This window comes from Budorcas taxicolor, chromosome 16 (genome assembly GCF_023091745.1).
Source record: "Budorcas taxicolor isolate Tak-1 chromosome 16, Takin1.1, whole genome shotgun sequence".
Taxonomy (NCBI): domain Eukaryota; kingdom Metazoa; phylum Chordata; class Mammalia; order Artiodactyla; family Bovidae; genus Budorcas; species Budorcas taxicolor.
Window position 1 is genome coordinate 33,727,755 of NC_068925.1, and position 26,971 is coordinate 33,754,725.

At 43.4% G+C, this 26,971-nt stretch overlaps 1 protein-coding gene across 1 annotated transcript; it reads right to left on the reverse strand.

Annotated features, from left to right (window-relative positions):
• Positions 1–1,368: 1,368 nt before the first annotated feature.
• C16H1orf100 (chromosome 16 C1orf100 homolog) lies at positions 1,369–26,649 on the reverse strand. The gene is made up of 4 exons (XM_052654219.1): positions 26,594–26,649; positions 17,718–17,813; positions 11,600–11,772; positions 1,369–1,460 (listed from the first exon to the last, which is right to left on the reverse strand). Exons 1-4 carry the CDS (start codon positions 26,647–26,649, stop codon positions 1,369–1,371), a joined length of 417 nt encoding a protein of 138 aa, XP_052510179.1.
• Between the last annotated feature and the right edge of the window lie 322 nt (positions 26,650–26,971).

Consider the following 26,971-nt stretch of genomic DNA (forward strand, 5'->3'; position numbering starts at 1 on the left):
TACTAAACTCGAAGTATGTGATACTGACATGGGAAAGAACAGATATGTAAGGGAAGTGGACTAGACGTTCCAGAAATAGATGCAACATATGTGGGAACGTAATGTAAGCACTCCATTTCACTGGGAAAAGAATACATTAAAAAGAATGATAGCAAAACAATCTCAACGTAGAATAGAAATTTATAATAGAATAAAAATTAAATTATAAAGTTTTAAGTAATAAAAGTACTATCAGAAAATATATACTCTTAGAGCCTTCTAAAAAAAAAACAGGAAACTTGGAAACCCTAAAGAAAATAATGTAGAGATTGGACCAAATTAAAATTTTAAAAACACTATAAACAAAATTTTTAAAAAACAACTGAGAAAAATAAAAGTTTAGAAAAAGTCAACATATATCCCTAAAACAGAAAAAACTGCAACAAATAGACCACTGACAACCAGTAGAAAGATAAGCAAAGCTTTCATTTGGGAGGCTTCTTGTCTTAAGTTCTGTGAAATATTTCTTTGAAAAATACCTCTAATGTTTATCGTTTTGTCTCTGGCATGCTTATTAGTTAGATGATGGACCCGATTTATTATTTCACAACTTAAGACTAAGGCAATGGAGATGTATGTATATTAATACATTTGCGTGTATATATACATATATATGTGTGTATATATAACTGTTCTTGGGGGTGGTTTATTAACTGATAGACTTCACCTTGGGGTGATGAGTGGGGGACCAACTACTATGCTTGGGGAGTCCCTAAGGAACAGAATGTTTAAGATTCTTTTCTTTGGGAGCATTTCTTTAGAGAACCTCTATTGTTTTGCCTAGGGAGCTGATCCCTAGTTGTCAGGCTTTCTTCTTGTCAGTAGAGGGATATTAATTGTTCTGTATGGAGACTTTCAGTTAACCCTCTCACAGTAGCCCTCTGCCATACTGGGTTCTGCATCCAAAGCACCTTCAGGGTCTGTGATGCCAGGAATCTTCCTCCTTGGCTACATCTTTAGGTTCTTTTTTTTTTTTTTTCCTAACAGTGATACAGTTATTGAACAAATGTAATTATCTCCTTAGCTGGTCCCACATGTAACCACTGGACTAAATGTGAAATGGTTTGGCGACATTAGCAACAAGACTGGTAGGAGGGCCTTAAGATGCAGGTGACAAACTCTTTAAGGCTGATTGTGATTCCCTGCCCTAGGCTGGCCAACTGATTGGAAGAGAATTTGCAACGCGTAAATATTTTTAGGACTGTAGCCATCAGGATACACACTTAAAGGTAATCCTGTTAACCATTAGTTTAGTCTAAAGGAGCCACTTAAGAATGCCTAATGTTTTGTTCAAAATGCCATGGTTACTTTAGTTTAAAACCCTTTCTTTCAAAGCCACCTCCCTTCACAACAGTAGTGCTCTGGCAGTGAATTGAGTGGTCTAGGATTCGATGAAACTGTGGCTAATTTCTGGTCCCAATCTGGAAAATAAAACAAATTAATGGTTTATTTTAAGACTACTCAGTTTTAACACACTGTCTTTTCAGCAACAATTGTGTACAATAACAAAGTGATTTATAAGGTTTAAAACAAGGAATATATTTAAAAGATGTGGGGGGAAAAGGGCTTAATCAAAAGGTTGTTTTTGTGGTCCAGTCTCTGATTGAGGCATGTTATTAGATTATTCCAAAATGTAAATAAAATGAAATAAATTGCATAAGTTCGTATTCTTACATTCTAATTCTAGATACTCCCTTGGCCCTTTAAGCCCTAATAGGTCACTTTGTATCATGTTTGTATCAAAATGTAGTTGTTACCATCCCTAAATACAGACCCATTGGAGTGCCCTCATGTTTTATATGCCCTTGTCTCCAATCACCAGCAGTTCTGCTTATCTAAAAGTATGGGTTCAAGGAGTTTGGGTTGGATACTGCAATCATTACATCTACACCTAATGGACCAAAGACTGGAATGTTTCAATGACAGGGTAAAAAACTTTATCAGGTATGGTGCTATTCCCCAAATTCACAGATCCTCAGAGGCCCACTGATACTATCACTGCCTCAAAGAGACCAATGAACTTTCCCAAGTTTACAGGGCTTGTGAGAGGAGGAGCCCGCATTTGACCCAGGATTATCAGGCCCCAAAGTCCCTAATCTTTTCATTGTTCTCTCCACCTTCCATAGCACTTCAATAGCATTTAAAGAAATAAAACATTTCTTAATATTAAGAATGAATAACATTTCATTTACTCAGGAAATATAGCTGGAAATGCCATCTCTGGAAGATTTTAAAAATCAGATTTAACTAAATGTGATGCTGTCCGTAGTTGGTAACCATATGACTTCGCAAAGCTTACCATTGTATTGAATAATAACTCTGACCTTCTTAAGGATTACATTGTATTCCAGGGAAATATATTAATGATGTTTAGAAGTGTTAGGAATCCTACTTGATAGCCTTAGTTATCTTTGTTATGAGAATTATGATGGAGCTGAATTAGGTACATTTAACCAGGAAAATTCGGGAGTAAATGTTTTAAGAACACAGCAACATTTGGGGGGGATTTCTCCTGCTATTCCACTTAGTGCGTATATATGCCTTCTGATGGTGGGTGCTATCAAGTCTGAAGTATACTATACAAATTTGGAGGTGAGGAATATTATGGAAAGAACTGAAATGATTTTTTAGACTTCTATATCATTTGACAAAGTCAAATTATTGTTCATGTGGATTTGTGTGTGATGACTGCTTTTAAATGCATTGCTGAAAAGTGAAGTGCAAAATTAGTTAAGAACTACAGAGAAAATTTAACCAACTTGCTGAAGAATCCCATGTATTCCCAATGATTTAGTATTATTTAATATTATCACTTTGGGTAATTAAGAAATTTTATTAAAGGATAACCTTGATTATATATGATTATTACTTTATGCTCTAGTTTTAGAAATTAATCCCAGTGAAAGATGTCATTCCAGTGTATTAGTTATTTTTAAAAAAAACAAACATTTATTGTGGTACATGTTTGTTCTTGATCATTAGTAATAGCTAACAGTTTTGGAGGTTTCTTAATGTTATGTACAGGCACGATGCTAAATTATTTATATGGGTATCTCAATTCTATTAGGTAGATACTATTTTTATCCTTTTTGCATGTGAGAAAACTGAAGGTCAGAATCTAAGTGTCACACTGGTACTAAAAGAATATATCTTATTTTGGAAGAATGAGGTTTTTTAATTATTTGGCACCAAGGTGCATAAAACAAGGGCAACTTTCATCTGAGGGGCCATCTCACCCTCCCAGGCTATAAATTCCCTGAGAACAGAATCTTCTCTTCTACTGTGTTACTGTGTCTTGCACATAGTCAATGCTTAATAAATATTTCCCAAATAAATGGACCCCTATGTGCTGAGAAAGAACTTTTACTGAGGAGGAATTTCTTAGTCAATAACCATAATCTGTCATGGTCTGTATGTAATCTGTTCTTCAGTTGTTCCCAAATAAGAGGTAAGAACTGAACATGAAATGCGAATTGCTAATCTAGACATGAACTTGGTCCTCAAAGTCTGAAGACAAAGACTGGTCAAATGGATAAGATTTAAAAACAGTCTTACACCTTGATAAACACTGTAATAGTACTTTCTCTTATTCTGTGAAAGGCCTTTCCCCAAATACTCCTTCAAGGAGTCAGTTTCTTGAATTAAACAAAAGCCTGATTCAGTCAATGCTCAGCTTCGTAATAATTCTCTGTTAGGTCTCTTGCAAACCAGCCCTTTGCCTGCCTGATAGTTGTTTATAACATAATTGCCACGTAAGTATCTCTAAAATCCATGTAAGGTGGTTCAGTTCAGTTCAATCACTCAGTCGTATTCGACTCTGTGACCCCATGGACTACAGCATGCCAGGTCTCCCTGGCCATCACCAACTCCCAGAGTTTACCTAAACTCATGTTCATTGAGTTGGTGATGCCATCCCCTTTTCCTCCTGCCTTCAATCTTTCCCAACATCAGGGTCTTTTCAAACAAGTCAGCTCTTCGCATCAGGTGGCCAAAGTATTGAAGTTTGAGCTTAAACATAGTCCTTCCAATGAACACCCGGGATTGATCTCCTTTAGGATTGACTGGTTGGACCTCCTTGCAGTCCAAGGGACTCAAGAGTCTTCTTCAACACCTCAGTTCAAAAGCTCAATTCTTTGGCGCTCACCTTTCTTCGCAGTCCAACTCTCACATCCATATATGACCATTGGAAAAACCATAGCCTTGACTAGATGGACCTTAGTCAGCAAAGTAATGTCTCTGCTTTTTAATATGCTGTCTAGGTTGGTCATAACTTTCCTTCCAAGGAGTAAGCGTCTTTTAATTTCATGGCTGCAATCACCATCTGCAGTGATTTTGGAGCCCCCAAAAATAAAGTCTGACACTGTTTCCACTGTTTCCCCATCTATTTGCCATGAAGTGATGGCACCAGATACCATGATCTTAGCTTTCTGAATGATGAGCTTTAAGCCAACTTTTTCACTCTCCTCTTTCACTTTCATCAAGAGGCTCTTTAGTTCTTCTTTGCTTTCTGCCATTAAGGTTGGTGTCATCTGCATATCTGAGGTTACTGATATTTCTCCTAGCAATCTTGATTCCAGCTTGTGCTTCATCTAGCCCAACATTTCTCATGATGTACTCTGCATATAAGTTAAATAAGCACGGTGCAAATATACAGCCTTGACATACTCCTTTCCCTATTTGGAACCAGTCTGTTGTTTTATGTCCAGTTCTAACTGTTGCTTCCTGACCTGCATACAGATTTCTCAAGGAGCAGGTCAGGTAGTCTGGTAGTCCCACCTCTTTCAGAATTTTCCACAGTTTATTATCATCCACACAGTCAAAGGCTTTGGCATAGTCAATAAAACAGAAATAGATGTTTTTCTGGAACTCACTTGCTTTTTTGATGATCCAACGGCTGTTGGCAATTTGATCTCTGGTTCCTCTGGCTTTAAGGTGGTGCTAGTGACTAAGAACCCCCCTGCCAATGCAGGGGACATGAGTTCAATCCTTGGGTTGGGAAGATCCTCTGGAGGAGGGCATGGCAACCCACTCCAGTATTCTTGCTGAAGAATCCTGTGGGCAGAGGAGCCTGGCAGGCTACGGTCCATGGCGTCACATAGAGTTGGATGCGACTGAAGCGACTTAGCATACAGGGACGCATGCATTCTGTGCTGCTGCTAGACAGACTGGGCACCTGGGACCCTTCGCTGCAGTGCTATAATGCTTACACCTGGAAAAACTTCTCCAGTAACAAAATATTAGTACAAAGAAATGAAAAGGGACTAAAAATAACTGCATGCAGGCAGTTGGGGGAAATTATGGACAACAAGATACAAAAAGAGCAAAAATCCCAACTTGCCAGCTTTTGAGGAGCTGGAAGCAAAAAGAGCATCTCAGGAGCTTTGGCACTGCACATGCCCCCTGCACACACCACCATCAAGGAGGTGGGCAAAACATCTAAGCCCGATCCCTGAGCACACCTCTACTCACATCCCATAAAAGGAACCAGCTCTACCATCTACCAAACAAGGGAACCTGTTACTTGTTCTTGCTCCTTCCTGCAGCTAGCACAGGAGCCCCAATACAAACCTTGCCTGAATTTCTTGTCTGGCCTCTAGTCAATTTCTATTGCTTGGGGAAGGCCTAGCACCCTGGTCAGTTTCACTGCCTGCCATCATCAGCTGCCTGAAGCACTGGTTCCCAACTCGGCTGTACAAAGGAATTATCTGGGGAGTTTCACAAATTACTGATGCCTGGGACCTTCTTCCTCCCACCAGGAGATTCTGACTTAATTGGTATTGGGTATACCCTTGGCATCTGGATTTTTAAAAGTGATGTAGCTGAAGTTAAAAACCTTCAGCCTAACCCCTGCAATCATCTCCTGACCCTTCTTATTCCATCTTGGTTCCAGTCTACTCCCATCCTGTCCCTTTTTCTTCTTCATGGTTGGAGTAATCTTTTCAAACTGCAATTGTAACTGTGTCACCTCCACCCCCTTAAAACATGGGGGCTTCCCAGGTGGCCCTAGTGGTAAAGAACCTGCCTGCCAATGCAGGAGACGTAAGAGACACAGGTTTGATTTCTGGGTCAGGAAAATCCCCTGGAGAAGGAAATGGCAACCCATTCCAGTATTCTTTCTAAAGAATCCCATGGACAGGGGAGCCTGGTGGGCTACAGTCCACAAGGTTGCAAAGAGTTTGACACGACTGAAGTGACTCTGCATGAACCCCTTAAAACTTTTCCAAAACTTTCCCAGTAATCTCAAGCTAGAGGCCCCAAGCCTGAAAATGGCTCATAAAGCCCTCCTTGTTCTTCTTTTTTAAAGTATTTATTTATTTGGCTTCGTTGGGTCTTAGTTGCAGCAAGTGAGATCTTCAGTCTTCCTTGTGCCATGTGGGATTTTCAGTGGAGGCATGCAAAGTCTTATTGCATCATGTGGGATTTAGTTCCTTGACCAGGGACTGAACCCAGGCCCCCTGCATGGGAGTGCAGAGTTATAGTCACTGAACCACCAAGGAGGTCCCCAAGCCCTGCCTGACCTTGTCATCTCTTTAGCCACATCCTTCTTGACTTCTGGGCTCCAACACATTTATTTTTTAGTTCTTCAACCATGCTGTGCTCTTACCACAGTGCCTTTGCACACACTGTGCCTAGTGAAGCTCTTCTCCCATTTCTTGCCTAGTTAACTTTTAGCTCATCTTTCAGCTGTCAACTCATCATTTTTCTGACCGTTATATGCTCTTATAATACCACATAAACTGCTTCATAAGACTTATGGCCAGTGAAATTTTATGCTTATTTCTATGCTGGTTCCCCCCTGAAGCTCCTTGAATGTAGAAACTTTGGGTCTATTTCTGCTTCACATGGTGTTGCTAAAACCTTTCACACTGGCCTATAGTTATACTCTCAAATTAGTTACTGAAGGAATATGTATGAACAAATGAAAATATGCTTCACATCAGATCTATCACCAAGTTCAACTGATGTCAGCTCCAAAATATCTCCAGGACCCATTTATTCCTTTTTGTCTTCCCTGGTGGTCCAACCCACCATCATCTCTGGTCTCAACTACTAAACAGTTTCCTCACTGGTCTGCAGACCCTCGCTCTTATTCCTCTCCAGTGTCCTAACAGCAGCAGACATCTTTTTAAAACCCAAATAATATGCTACTCCTCTGTTCAAAACTATTCCAAGTCTTTCCATTGTTCTCAGAATAGAATCCAAGCATCTTACCACTCTCACCCTCACTGACTACCCACCGAACTACACTGGCCTCGTTTCTGTTCCTCAAACACGCAAGCCCTTTCCAACTTTCAGGCTTTAGCACTTACTGCTGTTTATATGATTCATTGTTATTTTCCAGGGCCCAGCTAAAATTGTATACAGATATTCCCTGACTGCAGTATTAAAAGTAATCTCCCTTGGCTACATTCATCTCTGTTTACTTCCCTAACAGCACTACTACAGTCTAAAGTTCTTTTTAAGATGTACTTGGTTATGCTCCGTATGGGCTTTCCAGGTGGTGTCAGTGGTAAAACAAACAAACAAAAACGCCGCCTGCTTGCCGATGCAGGAGACGTAAGAGACAATGGGTTCAATCCCTAGGTGGGGAAGATCCCCTGGAGGAGGGCACGGCAGCCCACTCCAGTATTCTTGCCTGGAGAATCCCATGGACAGAGGAGCCTGGCCAGCTATGGTCCATTGGGTAGCAAAGAGTCAGACATGACTGAAGTGACTTAGCTCATGCTCCGTATCCCCCGTTAGCATGTCAGGTCCATGAAAGCAGATGTCGTGTTTATCCTGGTCACCGTACTCCCAGCAGACAGATAGTTTGTACTGGGTGTTCAACCAGTAACTGAATCATCTTATAGCTGCCAGCTTCCAAGATGGATCCCAATGATTCTTGCCCTCTGGTGGTATCCATGCCCTTGGGTCCGACTCCCCTCCCACACCGTTTCGGGGCTGACTGTAATATGACCTTCAAATTTAAGCCATAAAAGACATTGCAGTTCCCACCGTCATCTCAGATTACTCATTCTAGGGGAAGATAACTGTCACACCATCAGGATGCTCAGCATGGAAAACAAGACTCCAGTCCCCAACCAGCCTGTGACAACCATGTGAGCCATCAGACTTGACAACTATATGAGTGACCCACCTTGAGGGTGGATCCTCCAGCCCCCGTTGAGCCTTCACACGATGAAGCTTTCACTGTCATAGACTGCTACCTTGAGAGAGACTCTGAGCAAGAACTGCCCACCTGAGCAGTTCTCAAACCCTAACCCACTGAAACGATGAGAGGTGTTAATAAAAATCATCATTACTGATGTTTTAGGTCACTGGGTTTTGGAATGATTTGTTACTCCACAATAGAAAACTAACATACCTCAATGAGTGATAAACGGAGCCCTGAATATTTCAACATAAATTATCTCTTGAATCTGTCAGGCTTCAAACCTCACTAAGCAGGAAATGATCCTAGGCCACACTTTCAAGTGCCATATTTTCCATATTTTCCATATTTCTATCAGAGGCTTTAACAGTCTTGCAGTACAAGTGGGACGCTGTGCAATTAGCTTTAATTGCTCTCCTGTGAATTCTTTATTCGGTACTGTCTTTTCTCTCTCCTGAGGCTCTGCCGTATGAGTCTTCTTCCCATTTCCCATGAAACTTCCTCAGTTCAGTTTAAGAGCAAGTTTTGGGAGTGTAATATCTCTGCACATGACGTAGACTGATGACTTAGCAGCTGCTTGCTTGAACAGGTTTCTAGGTCTCTAAGCCTCTGTTTCCTCTTCTGCTAAATGGAGTTGGTAAAAATACCTACTTTGTGGGGACAGTACGACTCATTGCAACGGTGAGTGTGATACACGTATGAGTAAATCAGCGCACTTTGGGCACGTGACAAATATTTTAAATTTTAACAATTATCCTAAAATGCAGACTTTGAATCTCTGTTTTATAGACAGAAATGTTCAGAAAAGTCAAGTGTCCTGCCTGACACCCCACAGCTAGAATGTGCCAGGCCTGTAGCACTCTAAGGCCTGAGTTCTGCTCACTGCCTCGCACTGCTCCATCCATGGATCTGCCACCGCCTCCCAGCTGCTCTTCTCACCTGCTGGCTGTGTTTTCTGCCTGTGCTAAGCAGTCCAACAGGCTGATGCTAAGCTAATCATCCAACAGAGGAAGCTAAGCTAACATCCTCTGAAGCTGACTGGGTTGCCCCCTTGACTCTGAGCCTATAATGGCTCTGATTATGCAGATTCAACTTTCCAGGCTCCTGTAGTTCCTCTTCAGTTCCAGTCACTCTCGCCCACTCTGCCAATCTGCGTTTGGCTTCCCACTTCTGTTCTACCTTGCTCAATCAGGCCTGGTCCTTTTGGGGTTCCTCCCTGCTCTGCTACCCCGCCCCCCAAACCTCCCCCTTCTTTTCATCCACTGCCTCTGGTATGTCCCCTTGTTTCTTTTGCTGCCTGCAAGTCTTATCCATCGAGATCAAGCTTAGGTCCCCAAGGGTGCATTCTGCTCTCCTGGCTGCTCCAGGCCCCAGTGATCTCATCTTTCAGCTGCTGCTCCTCCACTTGGTACTTTTTCCCAGGGGGCTCAGTGCTAAAGAATCTGCCTGCCAATACAGGAGACTCAGGTTTGATCCCTGGGTCAGGAAGATCCCCTGGAGAAGGAAACAGCAACCCATCCCAGTCTTTTTGCCGGGAAAATCCCATGGACAGAGAGGCTGGGTGGGCTACAGTCCATGGGGTTGCAAAGAGTCAGATCTGACTTAGCGACTGAACAGTAGCAGCAGCAGCCTCTGATAGGTTCATTACTGCCTTATCTTCCCAGTTAGATTGTGAGCTTCCTGAGGCTGAGATCATAGTCTGGACTTTCTTTTAGCTCCTCTCATGGCACTTAGCCTGGGTATTTTCTTTGCTAAACATTCACCTGATTCTATAAGTTTGAAAGAAACAGGAATTGTCTTTTGACATAAGCAAGAGAGAAACCTCTTATGCCTGTCTAACAAGACTTCCTTATAGTAGAGAAATGGTAAAGAAGTGTTTACCATCACTTTGGAAACTAGAGGTCACCTAGATTCCCTCATACAAAGGAAATAGATTTCACACTCAGTCAGCCTCCAAAAACTGCTTCTACAGGGATGGGAGCCCCACTGATGCTTCCCAACCACCCCTTCTCTTTTCTAATCCCACCTCAGCCCCAGGTGGTGTCCTCAGCCTGAAACTGACTTTAACATAACCCTTCCAAGGTCCCCTGATTCCTACCACTCCATACCTCCTCCTCCAATGACCTATCTCGGCGCTCACCCTCCTCCCTATCCCCTCAGCTCCCTCTCTTCTCAGGCTCCAAACTTCTCTCACCTCCCAGAACCCAGATTAGCCTGCTTGCAGCTTCTTATCCCAACTCGCCCTGTTACTCTCTGGCCCCAATCCCAGCTGCATCCATCACCAACCCTATGCCTGGCTCCACTCCCCAAGATCTGCCTGGTTCTCCTGGGTTCCCGCTCTTCCCAATTGCTATTTTTTCCTGTCCCCTTGGGACTGAGTCTCAGCCCTGCTCTGGCATTCCCTCCAGGCTGCAGCTCTTTGTTCAGGGGAGAAAAAAAGAGGGGTAGATTCTTCCCATTCCCCATCCTATTCCTCTCACTATACTTCTACTGGTTTTGTTATTTTTAATTTCAAGATTTTAAAAAAAGTGGCTCATTTTAAAGAAAACTGTTGAATATATAGTAGTTCAAGTGATGCTCAGCTGTGACAGAGGTAAAATAGCTTAAAGGTCCAGCACAGACCTTGGGCTAGGGCTGAATTCTGTGTCTGAAATGGCCTGGGTCTGGGTTTTGCTTCTTCTATTTTCTGTGACTTGGGGCTGTCTCTGCAACTTGGTCACTGTAAAGTGGGGGAAATAATAGCATTTACTGCAAAGAGCTGTTAGAAGGACCAAATATATGCTTGCCACCGTGTAAGAGCCCCAGAAGTATTGGGGTTTACTCATTTAGAAAGTCTGTCAATAGAGCAATCAATACTGTGACTAAAATCCAAAGTGTCAGTGATTACAGGAATATAGTCAAGTTTAAGGTCCTATCCACGTGTACTCCCCAGGGTCATATCTGTGGGGGGCCTTGGCCCCTCAGCACTCACACACGGGCTGCAACATGGAGAAATACTACAGAGGGAACTTAGAATTTTTGAAACGTACCTGCAAATATTAAATAATTGTCATAAATCCATTTAAAATGAATGAGGAGAGGAAGATCCTTCAACAGTATGGCACAATAACAAATTTGTCAAGTGACAAGGGGCTCCGAGGAGTGGTCAGACTTGAGCTTGCTTTCTACCAAGGACATTTATGAATTTTCAGCCTTAAAGTCTCCTGTACGAGGAGCTAGGAAAGCAGGATGTAGCCCAGGGGCAGCTCTCTAAATTCTTCTTCCTGCACCAGACACAACTGAATACCCCTCCCTGCCAGTGTGACTGGTCCCAGACATGCTCCCCGAGACAGCAAGCCCACAGGAGATGCTCAAATGTGACCCAGGCAAAGTTGCTCTCAGACAATAAGAACCCTTGATCTGACTTACCCATCTTGTAAAATGGCAAAGAATAGTCTCTTTGGTAAGAGGTTTCTTTATACCATGGTTCGGCAGGCTTTGAACATCTTTGAAAACAGATGTACCAAATGAGAGTTTGTTGGTCTAACTGAGGCTGATACTGACTTTTCTTCTTAGATGGAATTTCCAAGTCTATCAGAGGTCTAAATGAAAATAGAAACAGCTTGCTAAATGCCCATGGAGTAGAAGAAAAGCATTTCATTTTCTCATCAGCTGAAATCCATTCCCTAAAAGTGGCCCGAAGGCTTCTAACATAGTATTGACAAGACTCTGTAACTCCAAGGTTAGCCCTAGCAAACTTGTCAGTAGACGGTTGAAGGATTCCAGACCCTTGTTTTTCCCTTTAGCATCCCTCCTCCTTTCTAATCACAGGTCACAGAAGGTGACCTGCATCAAAACTTTCTCTAGATCTGTTCAGGCACGGCTACTTCCCAGTGCCCTTTTGAAATGTAATTTTTGTATGCATATCTAGTTCCCACAAGGTACTAGTGCTTTATTTTGACCAGACTAACCACTATGGTGCATACTGGTGTTTGATGACCCTGAAATTGGTTATAACCTTCCTGTACCTCCAGATGAGTATAATGTGAGCTGTGGGCTTGTCATATGTCGAATTTATTATGTTGAAGGATGTTCCCTTTATGCCCAGTTTGTTGAAAGCTTTAATCATGGTGCTCAACATCACTAATCATTCAGTTCAGTTGCTCAGTTGTGTCTGACTCTTTGCGACCCCATGAATCACAGCACGCCAGGCCTCCCTGTCCATCACCAACTCCCAGAGTTCACTCAGACTCATGTCCATTGAGTCGGTGATGCCTTCAGGCCATCTCATCGTCTGTCGTCCCCTTCTCCTCCTGCCCCCAATCCCTCCCAACATCAGGGTTTTTTCCAATGAGTCAACTCTTTGCATGAGGTGGCCAAAGTACTGGAGTTTCAGCTTCAGCATCAGTCCTTCCAATGAACACCCAGAACTGATCTCCTTTAGGATGGACTGGTTGGATCTCCTTGCAGTCCAAGGGACTCGTAAGAGTCTTCTCCAACACCACAGTTCAAAAGCATCAAGTCTTCGGTGCTCAGCTTTCTTCACAGTCCAACTCTCACATCCATACATGACCACTGGAAAAACCATAGCCTTGACTAGACAGAACTTTGTTGGCAAAGTAATATCTCTAATCATTAGGGAAATGCAAATCAAAACTGCAATAAGATATCACCTCATACCTGTCAAAAAGGCTATCATCAAAAAGACTAAAACTGATAGGCAGTAGCAAGGATGTGGAGAAAAAAAAGTCATCATGCACTGTTGATGGGAATGAAAACTGGTTGCATCTGCTATGGAAAGCTGTATGGAGATTCCTCAAAAAAACCCCCTAAAAATAGAACACCATATGATCCAGCAATTCCACTTCTGTGTGTTTATCCAAAGGAAACAAAATCACTATCTCAAAAAAGATATCTGCTCTCCCATCTTCACTACAGCATTATTTACAATGGCCAAGACATTGAAATAATCTAAATGTCCATTGATGAATGAATGGAAAAAAATGTGTGAAACGTATATACTATGAAATACTATTCAGCCTAAAAAAGATGAATAGCCTGCCATTTGTGACAACACAGATGAGACTTGAGGACATTATGCTAAGAGGTTAAGAAAGACAAATACCGTATGATCTCACTTTTATCTGGAATCTAAAAAACTGAACTCATAAAAACAGAAAACAGCATAGTGATTGCTACAGGTGAGGTTTGGGGCCTGGGGGAAATGGATGAAAATGGTCAAAAGATACAAACTTCCAGATATAAAGTAAATAAGTTGTGGGAATGTAATGTACCACATGGTGACTATAGTCAACAATGCTATATTGTATATTTGAAAGTTGCTAAGAGAAATAGATCTTAAAAGTTCTACCCACAAGAAAAAAATTGTAACTATATGAGGTGATGGATATTTATAAACATTATAGTAATCCTTTTGCAGTATGTACAGGCTTCCCTGGTGGCTCAGCTGTAAAGAATCAGCCTGCCAATGCAGGAGATGTGGGTTCAATTCTTGGGTTGGGAAGATCCCTTGGAGGAGGAAACGGCCACCCACTCCAGTATTCTGGCCTGGAGAATCCCATGGACAGAGGAACCTGGCGGGCTGCAGTCCATGGGGTCCCAAAAGTTTGGACACAACTTAACAACCGAACAGCAACAATAACATACAAAATCACTATGCTGCATACCTTAAACTAATAAAATGTTATATATAAACTATATCTCAATGAGACTGGGCAAAATAGGGTTTCAAAATGCCATCTCATTCTATTTTGTGTCGATCTGGAGGGTTCTACATATTATCTATCTCTGGGTAATGACATTATGGATAATTAAAAAATTTATGATTATCAGTGTTTTCAAATGTTCTAATGAACACGTGTATTTTTGAACTGTAAAGTAGAGAAGGTGAGCTACCAAATATGTGAAAAAGATTAAATGTCGGGTGAGATTTAAGACCCCATGAATCTCAGCACGCCAGGCCTCCTTGTCCATCACCAACTCCCGGAGTTCACTCAGACTCACATCCATCGAGTCAGTGATGCCATCCAGCCATCTCATCCTCTGTCGTCCCCTTCTCCTCCTGCCCCCAATCCCTCCCAGCATCAGAGTCTTTTCCAATGAGTCAACTCTGCCTGAGGTGGCCAAAGTCCTGGGGTTTCAGCTTCAACATCAGTCCTTCCAATGAACACCCCAGACTGATTTCCTTTAGAATGGACTGGCTGGATCTCCCTGCAGTCCAAGGGACTCCCAAGAGTCTTCTCCAACACCACAGTTCAAAACACAACTGAGCAACTGAACTGAACTGAGATTTAAGAACATCTTAATCCAATCATTTTGAGTAGGATGTCATCTTACTTGATTGTATAACTGTGATTAATCACACTGAAACGGGTGACTGACATTATTTAATCATAATGCATTATGTTTATATACTTGGGTAAAACTTGATTGTGATGTGCCTTCTTTAAAGAGAAGAGTTTGTTAGCAGAAATGGGATGCCTCCGCCTGAAGTTCAGGAAAAGAAAGAGCAAGACTCTGACTGTGTGTGTGGTTCTGGACAGTGGAGCGATGCTGGATGGGCGGGAGATGTTCTGTTGAAGACAGGTGTGGAGAAGCACCAAGACTTCCTTCTCACCTCTACTTGCTTTTGTTTTGTGGTTAAAAGGTTCTTGGTCCTAGAAAGTGGGTCCCTTGCCTGGTGGGCGGGAGCACTTCTTTTCCTATGAAAGCTGGTCTCCTGCTGTGAAGCAGAACATTTGCCTTCTGATGAATGGGTCAGTCTCCTGTGAGTCTGTGTTCTGCCTGTTACTGTTATCTGGTTGCTTCTGTGCCATTGACAGCCATGGATGGCTCCTGAACTGGATCCTGGTGAGTGCTCCTACACCCACCCCTGCTAGACTGGCAGCCTGTTCTGAATTTGCCCTGGATGTTTCTATGGAACCAGAATCATCTCCATTTTCAAGAATACTGATGGTGTTCTGGAGACAAGACTTTTACTCGAAAGGGGGACTCTAATTCTGAAAATATCACATTGGTGGGAGAATACATCTGGGGAAGGTAAGCCATAGGCATCTGTCTGTTTAAATTATGAGTATAAAGAAGTTAGGCCTGGTCCTAATAATTGCATAATTTCCTGTCTTGTTTGTTTGTTTCGTTTTTGCTTGTCTTTTCCTTATTCTTAACCAGAAGTTTAAAGAAAGTCATTGGTTGACAAAACATTGACTAAGCTTTTCCCCTAAGACTAATCTCAGGCAGGCCCAGGTCTTGTCAGAGCCAAGGTTCCCTTTGCCTGAGTGTCCTGTGGTAAGAGGAGGGGCAGATAATGCAGCCGAGGGAACGGTCAGAGTCCACAGAACACACGTGGAGAGTGCCCTGTGGAGCTGGCTTCTGGGAGAGTGTTTCAGTTGTTTCCTTCCTTGTTTATCCTCTGGCAGAGATCATGTTCCTAACAAGATTTTGATATAAGAATGTATTTGAATTAGAACAAAGAACCTTGAACCGTGAATCAGAAAGTGTGGATCAGTTCACAACTCAGCTTTTACACCAACCAGCTACATGTCAGGCAAGACATGTCATTTCTCTGGCTACATCTTATTTATCAAATAGAATCAGAATTTTAAAAGCTAAAGCTGCTTCCAGTTTGATCATCTATTACGTTTGGTCTGTGTGCTATTCTGTCGTTGCTACAGCTCCCTTTTCTTTACTTGAAGAATAGTCAGGAGTTGACTATATCAAAGGCAATTAAGAGAAGAAAAGTGGTTTCTAAAATATACTATGATGATGAACTCAAAATAATAGCAATCATATTTTGAGTGCTTACTATGTTCTGGAATTTTACATCAATTATTTTATTTAACAGATATGCATATTGATATTCAGAAAGGATGAAAACTGCCTAAAATCAAATATTGCATAAGTTATTCAAATTGATGTTTCTAACTGGATCATTGAAAAAGCAAGAGAGTGCAGAAAAACATCTATTTCTGCTTTATTGACTATGCCAAAGCCTTTGACTGTGTGGATCACAATAAACTGTGGAAAATTCTGAAAGAGATGGGAATACCAGACCACCTGACCTGCCTCCTGAGAAATCTGTATGCAGGTCAGGAAGCAACAGTTAGAACTGGACATGGAACAACAGACTGGTTCCAAATAGGAAAAGGAGTACATCAGGGTTATGTATTTTCACTGTGCTTATTTAACTTATATGCAGAGTACATCATGAGAAACACTGGGCTGGAAGAAACACAAGCTGGAATCAAGATTGCCAGGAGAAATATCAATAACCTCAGATATGCAGATGACGCCACCCTTATGGCAGAAAGTGAAGAGGAACTAAAAAGCCTCTTGATGAAAGTGAAAGAGGAGAGTGAAAACGTTGGCTTAAAGCTCAGCATTCAGAAAGCTAAGATCATGGCATCTGGTCCCATCACTTCATGGGAAATAGATGGGGAAACAGTGGAAACAGTGTCAGACTTTATTTTTGGGGGCTCCAAAATCACTGCAGATGGTGACTGCAGCCATGAAATTAAAAGACGCTTACTCCTTGGAAGGAAAGTTATGACCAACCTAGACAGCATGTTAAAAAACAGAGACATTACTTTGTCAACAAAGGTCTGTCTAGTCAAGGCTATGGTTTTTCCAGTGGTCATGTATGGATGTGAGAGTTGGACTGTGAAGACAGCTGAGTGCAGAAGAATTGATGCTTTTGAACTGTGGTGTTGGAGAAGACTTTGGAGAGACCCTTGGACTTCAAGGAGATCCAACCAGTCCATCCTAAAGGAAATCAGTCCTGTGTGTTCATTGGAAGGACTGATGTTGAAGCTGAAACTCCAGTACTTTGGCCACCTGATGTGAACAGCTGACTCATTTGAAAAGACCCTGATTCTGGGAAAGATTGAGGGCGGGAGGAGAAGGGGATGACAGAGGATGAGATGGTTAGATGGCATCACCGACTCAATGGACATGAGTCTGAGTGAACTCTGGGAGTTGGTGATGGACAGGGAGGCCTGGTGTGCTGTGGTTCATGGGGTTGCAAAGAGTCGGACACGACTGAGTGACTGAATGGAACTGAACTGAACAGCCTCCCCAAACCAGAAAATAGCATTGAAGTGCCTGCTTTTTTCCCCTTCCTGTTAAAATCACTGCAGAAAGGCAGAAACTGGTTAGGCCAAATTTGTGATTTTATTGAGAAGGAAAATGAGTGTCAGGAAGATTAAGTTATTTGATTGAGTTAAAATGTTAAATTAATGGTATTTCTTACATTCCTTTGATGATTTAAATAATTTTATATTTATTGCTAATTATAAAAGTAGTATATATTCATCATAGAAAATCTGGAAAATAAAGAAAAAGATAAAAAATGAAATACAAATATCAATAATCTCACTATTCATGAAAAACCAGTGTCAATAGTTTGGTGTATTTCCTTCCAAATTTTTCCATCCATACAATTATTATTGTTATCATTGTTGCAAATTGTGATTCCCAGTTTTTCATTTATTAGTCCAACTTTAGTACATTAAGATTTAGGAAAGTGTCTTACCTGGGAGATCTCTTCACACTATAATCATAATGGACTCTTGCCAGCTGCCCAGTGTAATAACCATGGAGATCCTTTCCTTGGTGAACAATGAATATACTAGTGGGGACAGGAAGGAGAGAGAGACAAAAGGAATTAATATGATTAGCTCTTTACAGAGGAAAACCAGCTGTGGTATAGTAAAAAAATATATTCAGTCTCTATCCTCAGTTCCTGGCACAAAGGTCCTAAAACACTTGGAATCTCTTAATAGGAGTGTCTTGTTATCCAATTTTTAGGATTCATAAAGAAATATTTGACTTGTCAGGTATTAGTTTCAAAATATCAAGAAAAAAATGAAAGAATATATAAGGCCAGTGGGGCAACTGTTGATAATTATTGACAGATGGAAATGGATAAATGGAGATTCTTTATACTATTTTTTCTACTTTTGATATTTTTATGAACTTTCACAGTGTTTAAAAAGAAAGTCTAATAATTAAATATATAGGGGCTAAAAATGAAGAAGCACTGTGAAGGTCAAAGCACAAGTTACTTGTAAGCCTGGAGGAGGGGTTCCAGCCTTGCCTGGGGGGGTTGGGCTGTGAGGATGTTTGGAAGCACAAGCATAAGTGATAAGGTGGAGAGTCGGGGGAAATCTTCTGGGGCACGAGATGAGCTGGGTGTTTGCAGCTGAAACACAGCAGTTTCAGGAGGAGCCGAGGGCTCATGGTGCCCAGATCTCACATTTTGAAATAGATCTTCTTTATAATTAGTTACTTTTCTTTTAGATGATAGTTATAGCATTATGTTGTTGTTGTTTAGCTGATTAGTTGTATCCAACTCTTTTTTGACCCCATGGGCTGTAGCTCACCAGGCTCCTCTGTCCATGGGATTTCCCAGGCAAGTATACTGGAGTGGGTTCCCATTTTCTCCTCCAGAGGATCTTCCCAACCCAGGGATCAAACCCATGTATCCTGCACTGGCAAGTGGATCCTTCACCACTGAGCCACCAGAGAAGCTGTACAGCATTACACCAGCATCTTAAAATGATATGTAGTTGTATTCTGTTATTTACAGATTTTGTTTCAGGAGAGTATCAGGGACATTACGAAACATTTATTATGAACAAAGGGAGAGTGTCATCTGAAAAAACTGAGAACCACTGATATAGGTAATAGGGAATCTTTGTAGGATTTTAAAGAAAAACCATGATGAATGCGATTTTTGTTGAAGAGAGATTCTGCTGGTGGCAATGTGGAAAACAAATCTGACGACAATCTGGCTAGAAGTACAAAGATTGGTCAGGAGGTAATCATAGTAATGTATGTGGGACGTAGGGCAGCTTTGAACTCTGTGGTGGAAAGTTCACATGGGGAGGAGAGGCCTGGCTAAGATGACTGCTAGGAGAGAGGGTTGAGGATGAAGAAGAAGGAGGACATCGAGACGAGGCTTCAGACACTGGGACACAGGCTGCCACTCACCAGGGGACAGAACGCAGGAAAGTGACCCTGCTTGAGATGATGACTGCAGAGTCTGTGGTCTGTGGGGTCTTTGGGGACCTTCCATAGGTTCTTACTCCGTAGGTGCCGTAAGATTTCAAGACGAGTCAACAGAAGGTAGTACATAGCTTTGCATGGAGCTGCTCATCAAGTACGTGTTGAATGATGAATGGAAACTGAAGCTGTGCCTCCAGTTTGACCAGAATTTATTAACTATGCATAATGTATGCTACAGCCAACAAAACCATCCTGAAGAAAAAGAAAAGCAAGAAGGCACAGTGGTTATCTGAGGAGGCTTTACAAATAGCTGAAGAAAGAAGAGAAGCAAAAAGCAAGGGAAAAAGGAAAAGGTATATCCAACTAAACGCAGAGTTCCAAAGAACAGCAGAGAGACAAGAAAGCCTTCTTCAGTGAACAGTGCATAGAACTAGAAGAGAACAGCAGAAGGGAAAAGACTAGAGGAAAGACTCTCCAGGAAAATTGGAGATATCAAGGGAATATTTCGCCCAGAAATGGCAGAGACCTAGTAGATGCTGAAGAGATCAAGAAGAGATGGAAAGAGTACATGGAAGAACTGTATGAAAAAAGATCTTAATGAAGTGGATTACTACAGTGGTGTGGTCAGTCACCCATAGCCAGACTTTCCGGAGAGCAAAGTCAAGTGGGCCTTAGGAAGTACTAGTGTTAATAAATCTAGTGGATGCGATGGAATTCCAATAGAACTATTCAAAACCCTAAAGGACGATGCCATCAAGGTGTTGCATTCAATATGTCAGCAAATCTGGAAGACCCAGCAGTGGCCACAGGACTGGAAAAGGTCAATCCTCAACCCAATTCCCAAGACAGGTGGTAGCAAAGAATGTGCTAACCATCACACAATTGCACTCATCTCCCATGCTATTAAGGTCATGCATAAAATCTTGTATTCTAGGCTTCAGCATTATGTGAACCAAGAACTTCCTGATGTCCAAGCTGGGCTTAGAAAAGAAAAGGAAGCAGAGATCAAATTGCCAACATTTGCTGAATCATAAAGAAAGCTAGGGAATTCCAGAAAAACATCTACCTCTGTTTCATCAACTACGCCAAAACCTTTGACTGTGTGGATCGTTATGAACTGTGGAAAGGTCTTGAGGTGATGGAAATAGCAGACCATCTTACCTGTCTCCTGAGAATCCTGTATGCGGGTCAAGAAATAACAGTTAGAACCCTGTATGGAACAAATGACTAGTTCAATATTGAGAAAGGAGTATGACAGGGCTGTCTGCTGTCACCCCGTTTGTTTAACCTATCTGCTGAGCACATCGTGAAAAATGCTGGCCTGGATGAGTTACAAGCTGGAATCAAGATAGGCGGGAGAAACATCAACAACCTCAGATATGTGGATGATACCACTCCAATGGCAGAAAGCAAAGAAACTAAAGAGCCTCTTGATGATGGTGAAGGATGAGAGTGAAAGAGCCGGCTTAAAACTAAATATTAAAAAAACTAAGATCATTTGCCATTACTTCATGGCAAATACCGGTGAAAGTAGTGACAGATACCCTCTTCTTGGGCTATAAAATCATTGTGGATGGTGACTGCAGCCATGAAATCAGAAGACATTGCTTCTTGGCAGAACAGCTATGACAAACCTAGACAGTGTGTTGAAAAGCAGAGACATAATTCTGCCGACAAAGTCCGTATAGTCAGGCTATGGTCTTCCCAGTGGTCACGGATGGTTGTAAGAGCAGGATAGTAAAGAAGGCAGAGCCACAAAGAATTGATGCCTTCGAACTGTAGTGCTGGAGAAGACTCTTGAGAGTCCCTTCGATAGCAAGGAGATCGAACCAGTCAGTCTTAAGGGAAATCAACCCTGAATGCTCGTTGGAAGGACTGATGCTGAAGCTGAAGCTTCAGTATTGTGGTCATCTGATACAAACAACTGACACATTGGAAAAGTCCCTGATGCTGGGAAAGATTGAGGGCAGAAGGAGAAGAGGGCGTCAGAGGATGAGATGGCTGGATGGCATCACCGTGCAGTGGACATGAACTTGGACAAATTTCGGGAGAAGGTGAGGGACCAGTGGGCCTGGTGTGCTGCAGCCCATGGGGTTGCAAAGAGTCGGACATGACTAGGTGACTGAATAATGACAACAATGTGCCCTGCACAGTACTGGGTTCTGCAGATACAAAGCTGACTCAAAAGCAGTCCTTGTCCTCATCATGCTCTTTATGTGCCGAAATCATGACCTGAATAAAGGGTCAGTGGGAAGAGGGAGGGCTGTCTAGAGTTTGAGCAAGTCAGTAAGAGAGGGAAGAGATTCCAAGTGAGGGAATGATAGAACCCATCTCTCAGACAGAGTTGTGATCAGAGTGGAGTGTGTGAGGCCCAGTGGGGACTTTGCTGTCTAGCTGGTGCAAAAGGCAAGTGCTGTCAGCAGGGCGGGTCTGCCTGTCTATGCAAACAGGACCTCAGGGAGCTCTGATTTTCAGAAAAACCACAGTGTGTCTGGGCCTGCCCAGTGGCTAGGATAATATGACTGAGCCCTGAACAGTAAATAACAGCAGGGGATTAGGTCATAAGAAGAAAGAGGAGCTGGCACAATAATAGGGAACAAATGACATTCCCGAGGGCAGGGGAGTGGGAGACACAGCTTTCTTAGGTGCCTGTCCAGTTTCCAAGCCCCACCTTGGGAAGATTTTCTCACTGGATGCTCTGTGAAGCATCCACCTGGAGTTCCAGAACAACACTGATTTCTCACGGTTGCTATACCATTTGCACTAGGCTGTGTTTTGACTCTGGGTTCCTCCCTGGCATGAGTCCGAGTGAGCAGCCTAAGCCTTGCTCCTAGAAACGGTCTGTACAAGCCGTCTGAGACTGGAGAAGCCCCTCACCAGCACCAGGTAACGTGCCCACCCCAAGTCCCTCGGGAGTCTCCCTGGGTAGCTTTTTCATTTTTTAAATTTGTTTTATTTTGGCTGCAACACGTGGCATGTGGGATCTTAGTACCCTGACCAGGGATCCCACCTGCAGCCCCTGCAGTGGAAGCGGAGAGTCTTAACCCCCAGACCCCCAGGGAAGTCCCTCTCCGGGTAGCTTTTGAAGTGGAGAGAGTACGAAAGTGTGTAAGCAGGTGGGTGTTGGAGGCAGGGCTGGGTGGGGTCATGGAGAGGTTTGAGGAATGAAGGCGTGGTATGCTTTTCTTCCAACTCTTTGGGTAGACTTTCCAAGTTCCCCCACATGGTCTTCACCTCAGAGAGGAGAAAGCTCTAGATGAATGGGGTAACATGTCAGCGGTTTGGAAGAGAATGTTTATCTCCTAAGAGATAATGCCTGGCTTGGCCTGGCACTCAGTCCTCCCAGAGGCTTCACAGTACCTGGCCTCTCCCGAGGAGGAGCTGGGTGTGAGGAAAAGATCGATTCATGAGTAGGAAAGCAGGGCTGGCCTCCAGACCTGGTTTGGGAGCCCTGCCCTGGACTCTGCTCAGACCCACTTTACTGACTTGGCTTGTAAGATTCTTGAGTCAGCCGTAGAAAGGCCTTTTCTCCTCCCTGGGTGGGAGTAGGAGTCTGGGCACAGTATTTACCAGTCCCTGACAGCTTGGCTCTTTGAGGTAACACATTCAGTCTAGACAGGAGCAAACCTGTTCCCGGGAGGGTGACTGTAACCAGAGCAGGATCTGGGCTTCCCCGCAGGCAAAACTCAACACCCAAAGGGGAGGATCCCTCTGGGGCCACTGTGATGGTGCAGCGCTGTGTCTGTGCTGGGCCTCATTGTTACAAAGCTTCGCAGAGATGATCTCATCTAACTCTCACAGTCCTGTTGCTAGGTAAACATCGTTAACATCCGTTACAGAAAAGGAGACCAAGGCTCACAGAGGTTAAGTGGGCTTTCTAAATAACACCCAGCTGATAAATGCCAGAGGCATGAGTCAAACCCAGTTCCATATCACATCCAGAGTCATCTCTGTGTTGGTGCTATGACTTCTTTTTCAGAAGAGTTCAGCGTTACTTTTGTGTGAACTCTGTGATTCATTGTGGGCAGACAGGAAGTAGATGTCCTGTACCAGAGCAATAGGAGGAGAAATTGACCCAGCAGCGTAACTGGAGGCTGCTTTCAGCTCAATAAAACAAGTGCTTCTTGCAGGCTCTGAAGTGTGCTAGATGCCAGGGCTACCGTGATGAGAAACACTGTCTTTCCACCTGCGAGTTCATAATCAGGTAAGGAAAACCCTCCTCAGGCCTAATCATGTAGAGCGGGGTAAGTGCTGCTCCAGTCGGGAAACAAAGGCTCAGGGGGAATAAGTCTCTTACTAAGGACAGGGGCTGGTAAGTACAGAAGATGGGAGGCCACCATTCCCACATCCTCATGCTTTCATTCCCCAGACTCTACTAGCTTCACAAATCTCTCAAGGAAGAGGGAGCCTCAGTTTCCCCAATAAAATGGGGTTGGGGAGGGCTTCCCTGGTGGCTCGTCATAAAGAGTCTACTTGCCAGTGCAGGAAGCACAGGTGTGGTCCCTGATCTGGAGAGATCCCGCGTGCTGCAGAGCAACTAAGCGTGCCACGACTAGTGAGCCTGGGCCCTAGAGCCCAGGAACCACAACTGCTGAGCCCACGTGCTGCAACTGCTGCAGCCCCCGTGCCTTAGAGCCCGTGCTCTGCAACAGAACCAGCCATGGTAATGAGAAGTCTGGGCACCGCAGCTAGCAAGTAGCCCCCACTTGCCACAACTAGAGAGAAGCCTGCATAGCAACAAACCCCCAGCACAGCCAATAATAAACAAATAGATAAATGACATTTTAAAAAATTATAGAAATAAATAAAGTGGCGGTGATGCTATCTCCGTTAATGACTACATGAGAGTTAACAACACATGTGTGAACGTCCTCGGTGACTGAAGTATCCCATTGGTGTTGCCATCTATCATTCAAGACAGGATGATCTGACCTTCACAGCTGCCCCTTGATGTCTCAGAGATCATTTCAGTCGATGTTTTTAAAGTTCATTTAAGCCCAAAACAAATTCTTTGTCTTTTGCACACCACAGTGAATTTAATCTACAGTGATCTTTCCAGGAGCATTCTAGGCCCCACAAGTCAACACAATACTCAGCCCTGCCCCTGAGTAAGGCTAAGATAATTTGTATCTAATGTAATTCTTTTACGAGAGTTTTATGTGGTCACCACTACTTGTGAATCACTTAATATTTAACTTTATGAGATGCCCCGACTGGTTTGTAATTCAGTTTTCCCTACTATAGCCCAAGGGTTAGGCATTTAAGGATGAATTAATTGGGTAAATGCTTACAGAGAGGAGCAGCAGAGGGCAGACCTTCTGTGGATACTGTCAATCACCAGGAGGCCAAACCTCAAACGCATGCCAGAATGAGTTTTTCTCATTGATTCATTCATTTTCAGTTTTCCAACAAAGGTGTACAGAGGTCCTACCAACTGTGGCAGTCTGCTAGGCAGAGTGGCCTATGAAACAAGACCCGCCCTGGGGGCTGACCCGGAGATGTCAAGGGCAGTGACCAAGAGCGCAGATGTTGGCTCCGGACCAGCGGGTTCAAATCCTCCTTCTGCTAGTTCACTACTGTGGAATCTCAGGACAGGCACTTAACCAGTCCTTGCCTCAATTTCCTTCCAGTCACTGTGAAGATTACATGAGTTAATATACACTTAGAACAGTGCCTGCCACATATTAAGGGCTGTATAAGTGTTAACTATTATTCCAGTGGGTGATCTAGACAGGAAATAAAGAAACAGAAAATAATTGAAAGTTGTAATCGGAGACATACAGGAAACCAAAAAAGGTGTGAGAAAGAGAACTCACAGAGGAGATGAGATAGGTGAAAGGAGACCTCCCCCAGCCAGGATGGTACCATCTTCTGCTCACTGAGCAGCTGATAACAGTGGAGGCATGCTGAGTGAAAGGGGGCTGGTTGAACCGAGGAAGAAGATTAGCAGAGAGTTGAGAAGGCAGTGATGCAGGGGAAAGGAACATGTCCTGAAATCCTGAGACATGAAAGAGTGCGGGCCTACTGAAGCAACAGAAGAAGGATCACAGGGCTGGAGTAAAGAGGAGGTTGGAGAGATCAGCAGGGTCTGTTTACGTAGGGCTCTGCAGGCCCTGGCAAGTGTGGAGGCTTCGTGCAAAATGCAATAATTGCAGGGTATGGTTTTATTTTTTTGACTATGCTAGGTCTTTGTTGCGGCACTTAGGATCCCTAGCTGTGAAGTTCAGACTTAGTCGACCCGCAGCATGTGGGATTCTAGTTCTCTGACCAGGGATAAAATCTGTGTCCGCTGCATTGGAAGGTGGGTTCTCAACCACTGGACCACAAGAGAGGTCCCAGATTGCACGGTTTTATGCAATGGAAGGCTGTGATCCCATTTATGTTTTACGGGGTTCTCTCTGGAGAATGGATTGGAGGAGGACCAGAGTGGCTCTTCTTGTAGGGGAACAGGGGAGAGGCAGTGGTGGTCTGGACCAGGTTGTGGCCGTGGAGATGAAGAAAAACAGTCTGATGGAGATAGACCCTAGAGGTAGAATTGAGGAAGCTGCTGATGGACTGGTCCACCATGCTGCAAGGCAGGAGAGACACAAAATAGACAAAGACCTGCCTCACAGGGAGCACTCAGGTGGCGAGTGGGGGCCCCGTCTAGTGCAGGCACAGTGTGCTTCTCTGATGGATGAGCCCAAGAGAGCTGGATGCAGCCCAGCCTGAGGACGTCAGCAGCCCGGTGCCTTCTGCTCTGCGTTCCACCCCAACCCTCCAGCTCCCCATGGGCTGCCTTAAGTCAGGTCTAGTGATTCTGACTTGGCTCCATTTAGCTCCAGGCGGCAGCAGCCAGTGGAGGATTGTCTCCATTTTCCCCAGGAGATGAGACCACAATTAAACAGGCCCGACAGTGGTGGGCAAAAATCTCAAACACACACACGGAAAGCCAAGGGCATGTGGGGAGGCAGAAATCAAGTAATTCTGGAACCCACCCCTTTCTCTACACCCTCCTTCCTCCGCATGTGCGTTTCAGGGAGGGAAGGATAGGCACTATACTTTCTCTAAAATAGGACTCTTTTTTTAGAGAAAGAACATCTTTTTAAGAACAAAGCATCCTTCCCTTCCTCCTTCAGTGATTTCTGGAAGCAAAAGGACATATCTTTGATGACTAAACATTGTGGAAAATAACTAAATACTAAAATTTGGAGTTGCCAGTTTGCTTGGATGCTGCCATAAATGTAGGATTTTTTTTTTAAAAAAACAGCTTTTTCTAAGCCCAGAGAAATGTCAGTAGAACCTCTGGCAGCAGTTATCTCTAAATCAGGGAGCAAGCAGCAGGGCGAATAATTCTAGTCCCCCAGGAGTCTATCTTCCATGCTGTAGCTCTGGAGGTGTCTGCATTTGGAAGACCATTACCTGGGTGGGACTGCTGGACGGCGGTCAATAAATTCTCGTAGCCGGATGGCAGTCATGATGGATAAGATTCTGGAAAAAAAAAAAAATTAAAGTGAAATTTCTTATTGCATGTTTATACACATTTCCCAGGCATGACTACCTAGTACTACAAAGTCTATCTTGAAAGTAGAAGGAGCAGTCATAGCTTCTGCTAGACTATTTAGGGAAGGAAACAGACTCTAAAAAAAATTATTTGTTTATCTGTTTATTTCTGGCTTTCTTCAGTTGTGGTGAGCAGGGGCTACTCTTCATTGTGCTGCGCGGGCTTCTCACTGCGGTGGCTTCTCTTGTAGCTGAGCATGGGCTCTTGGAGGCTCAAGCATCATTTGTTGCGGCACG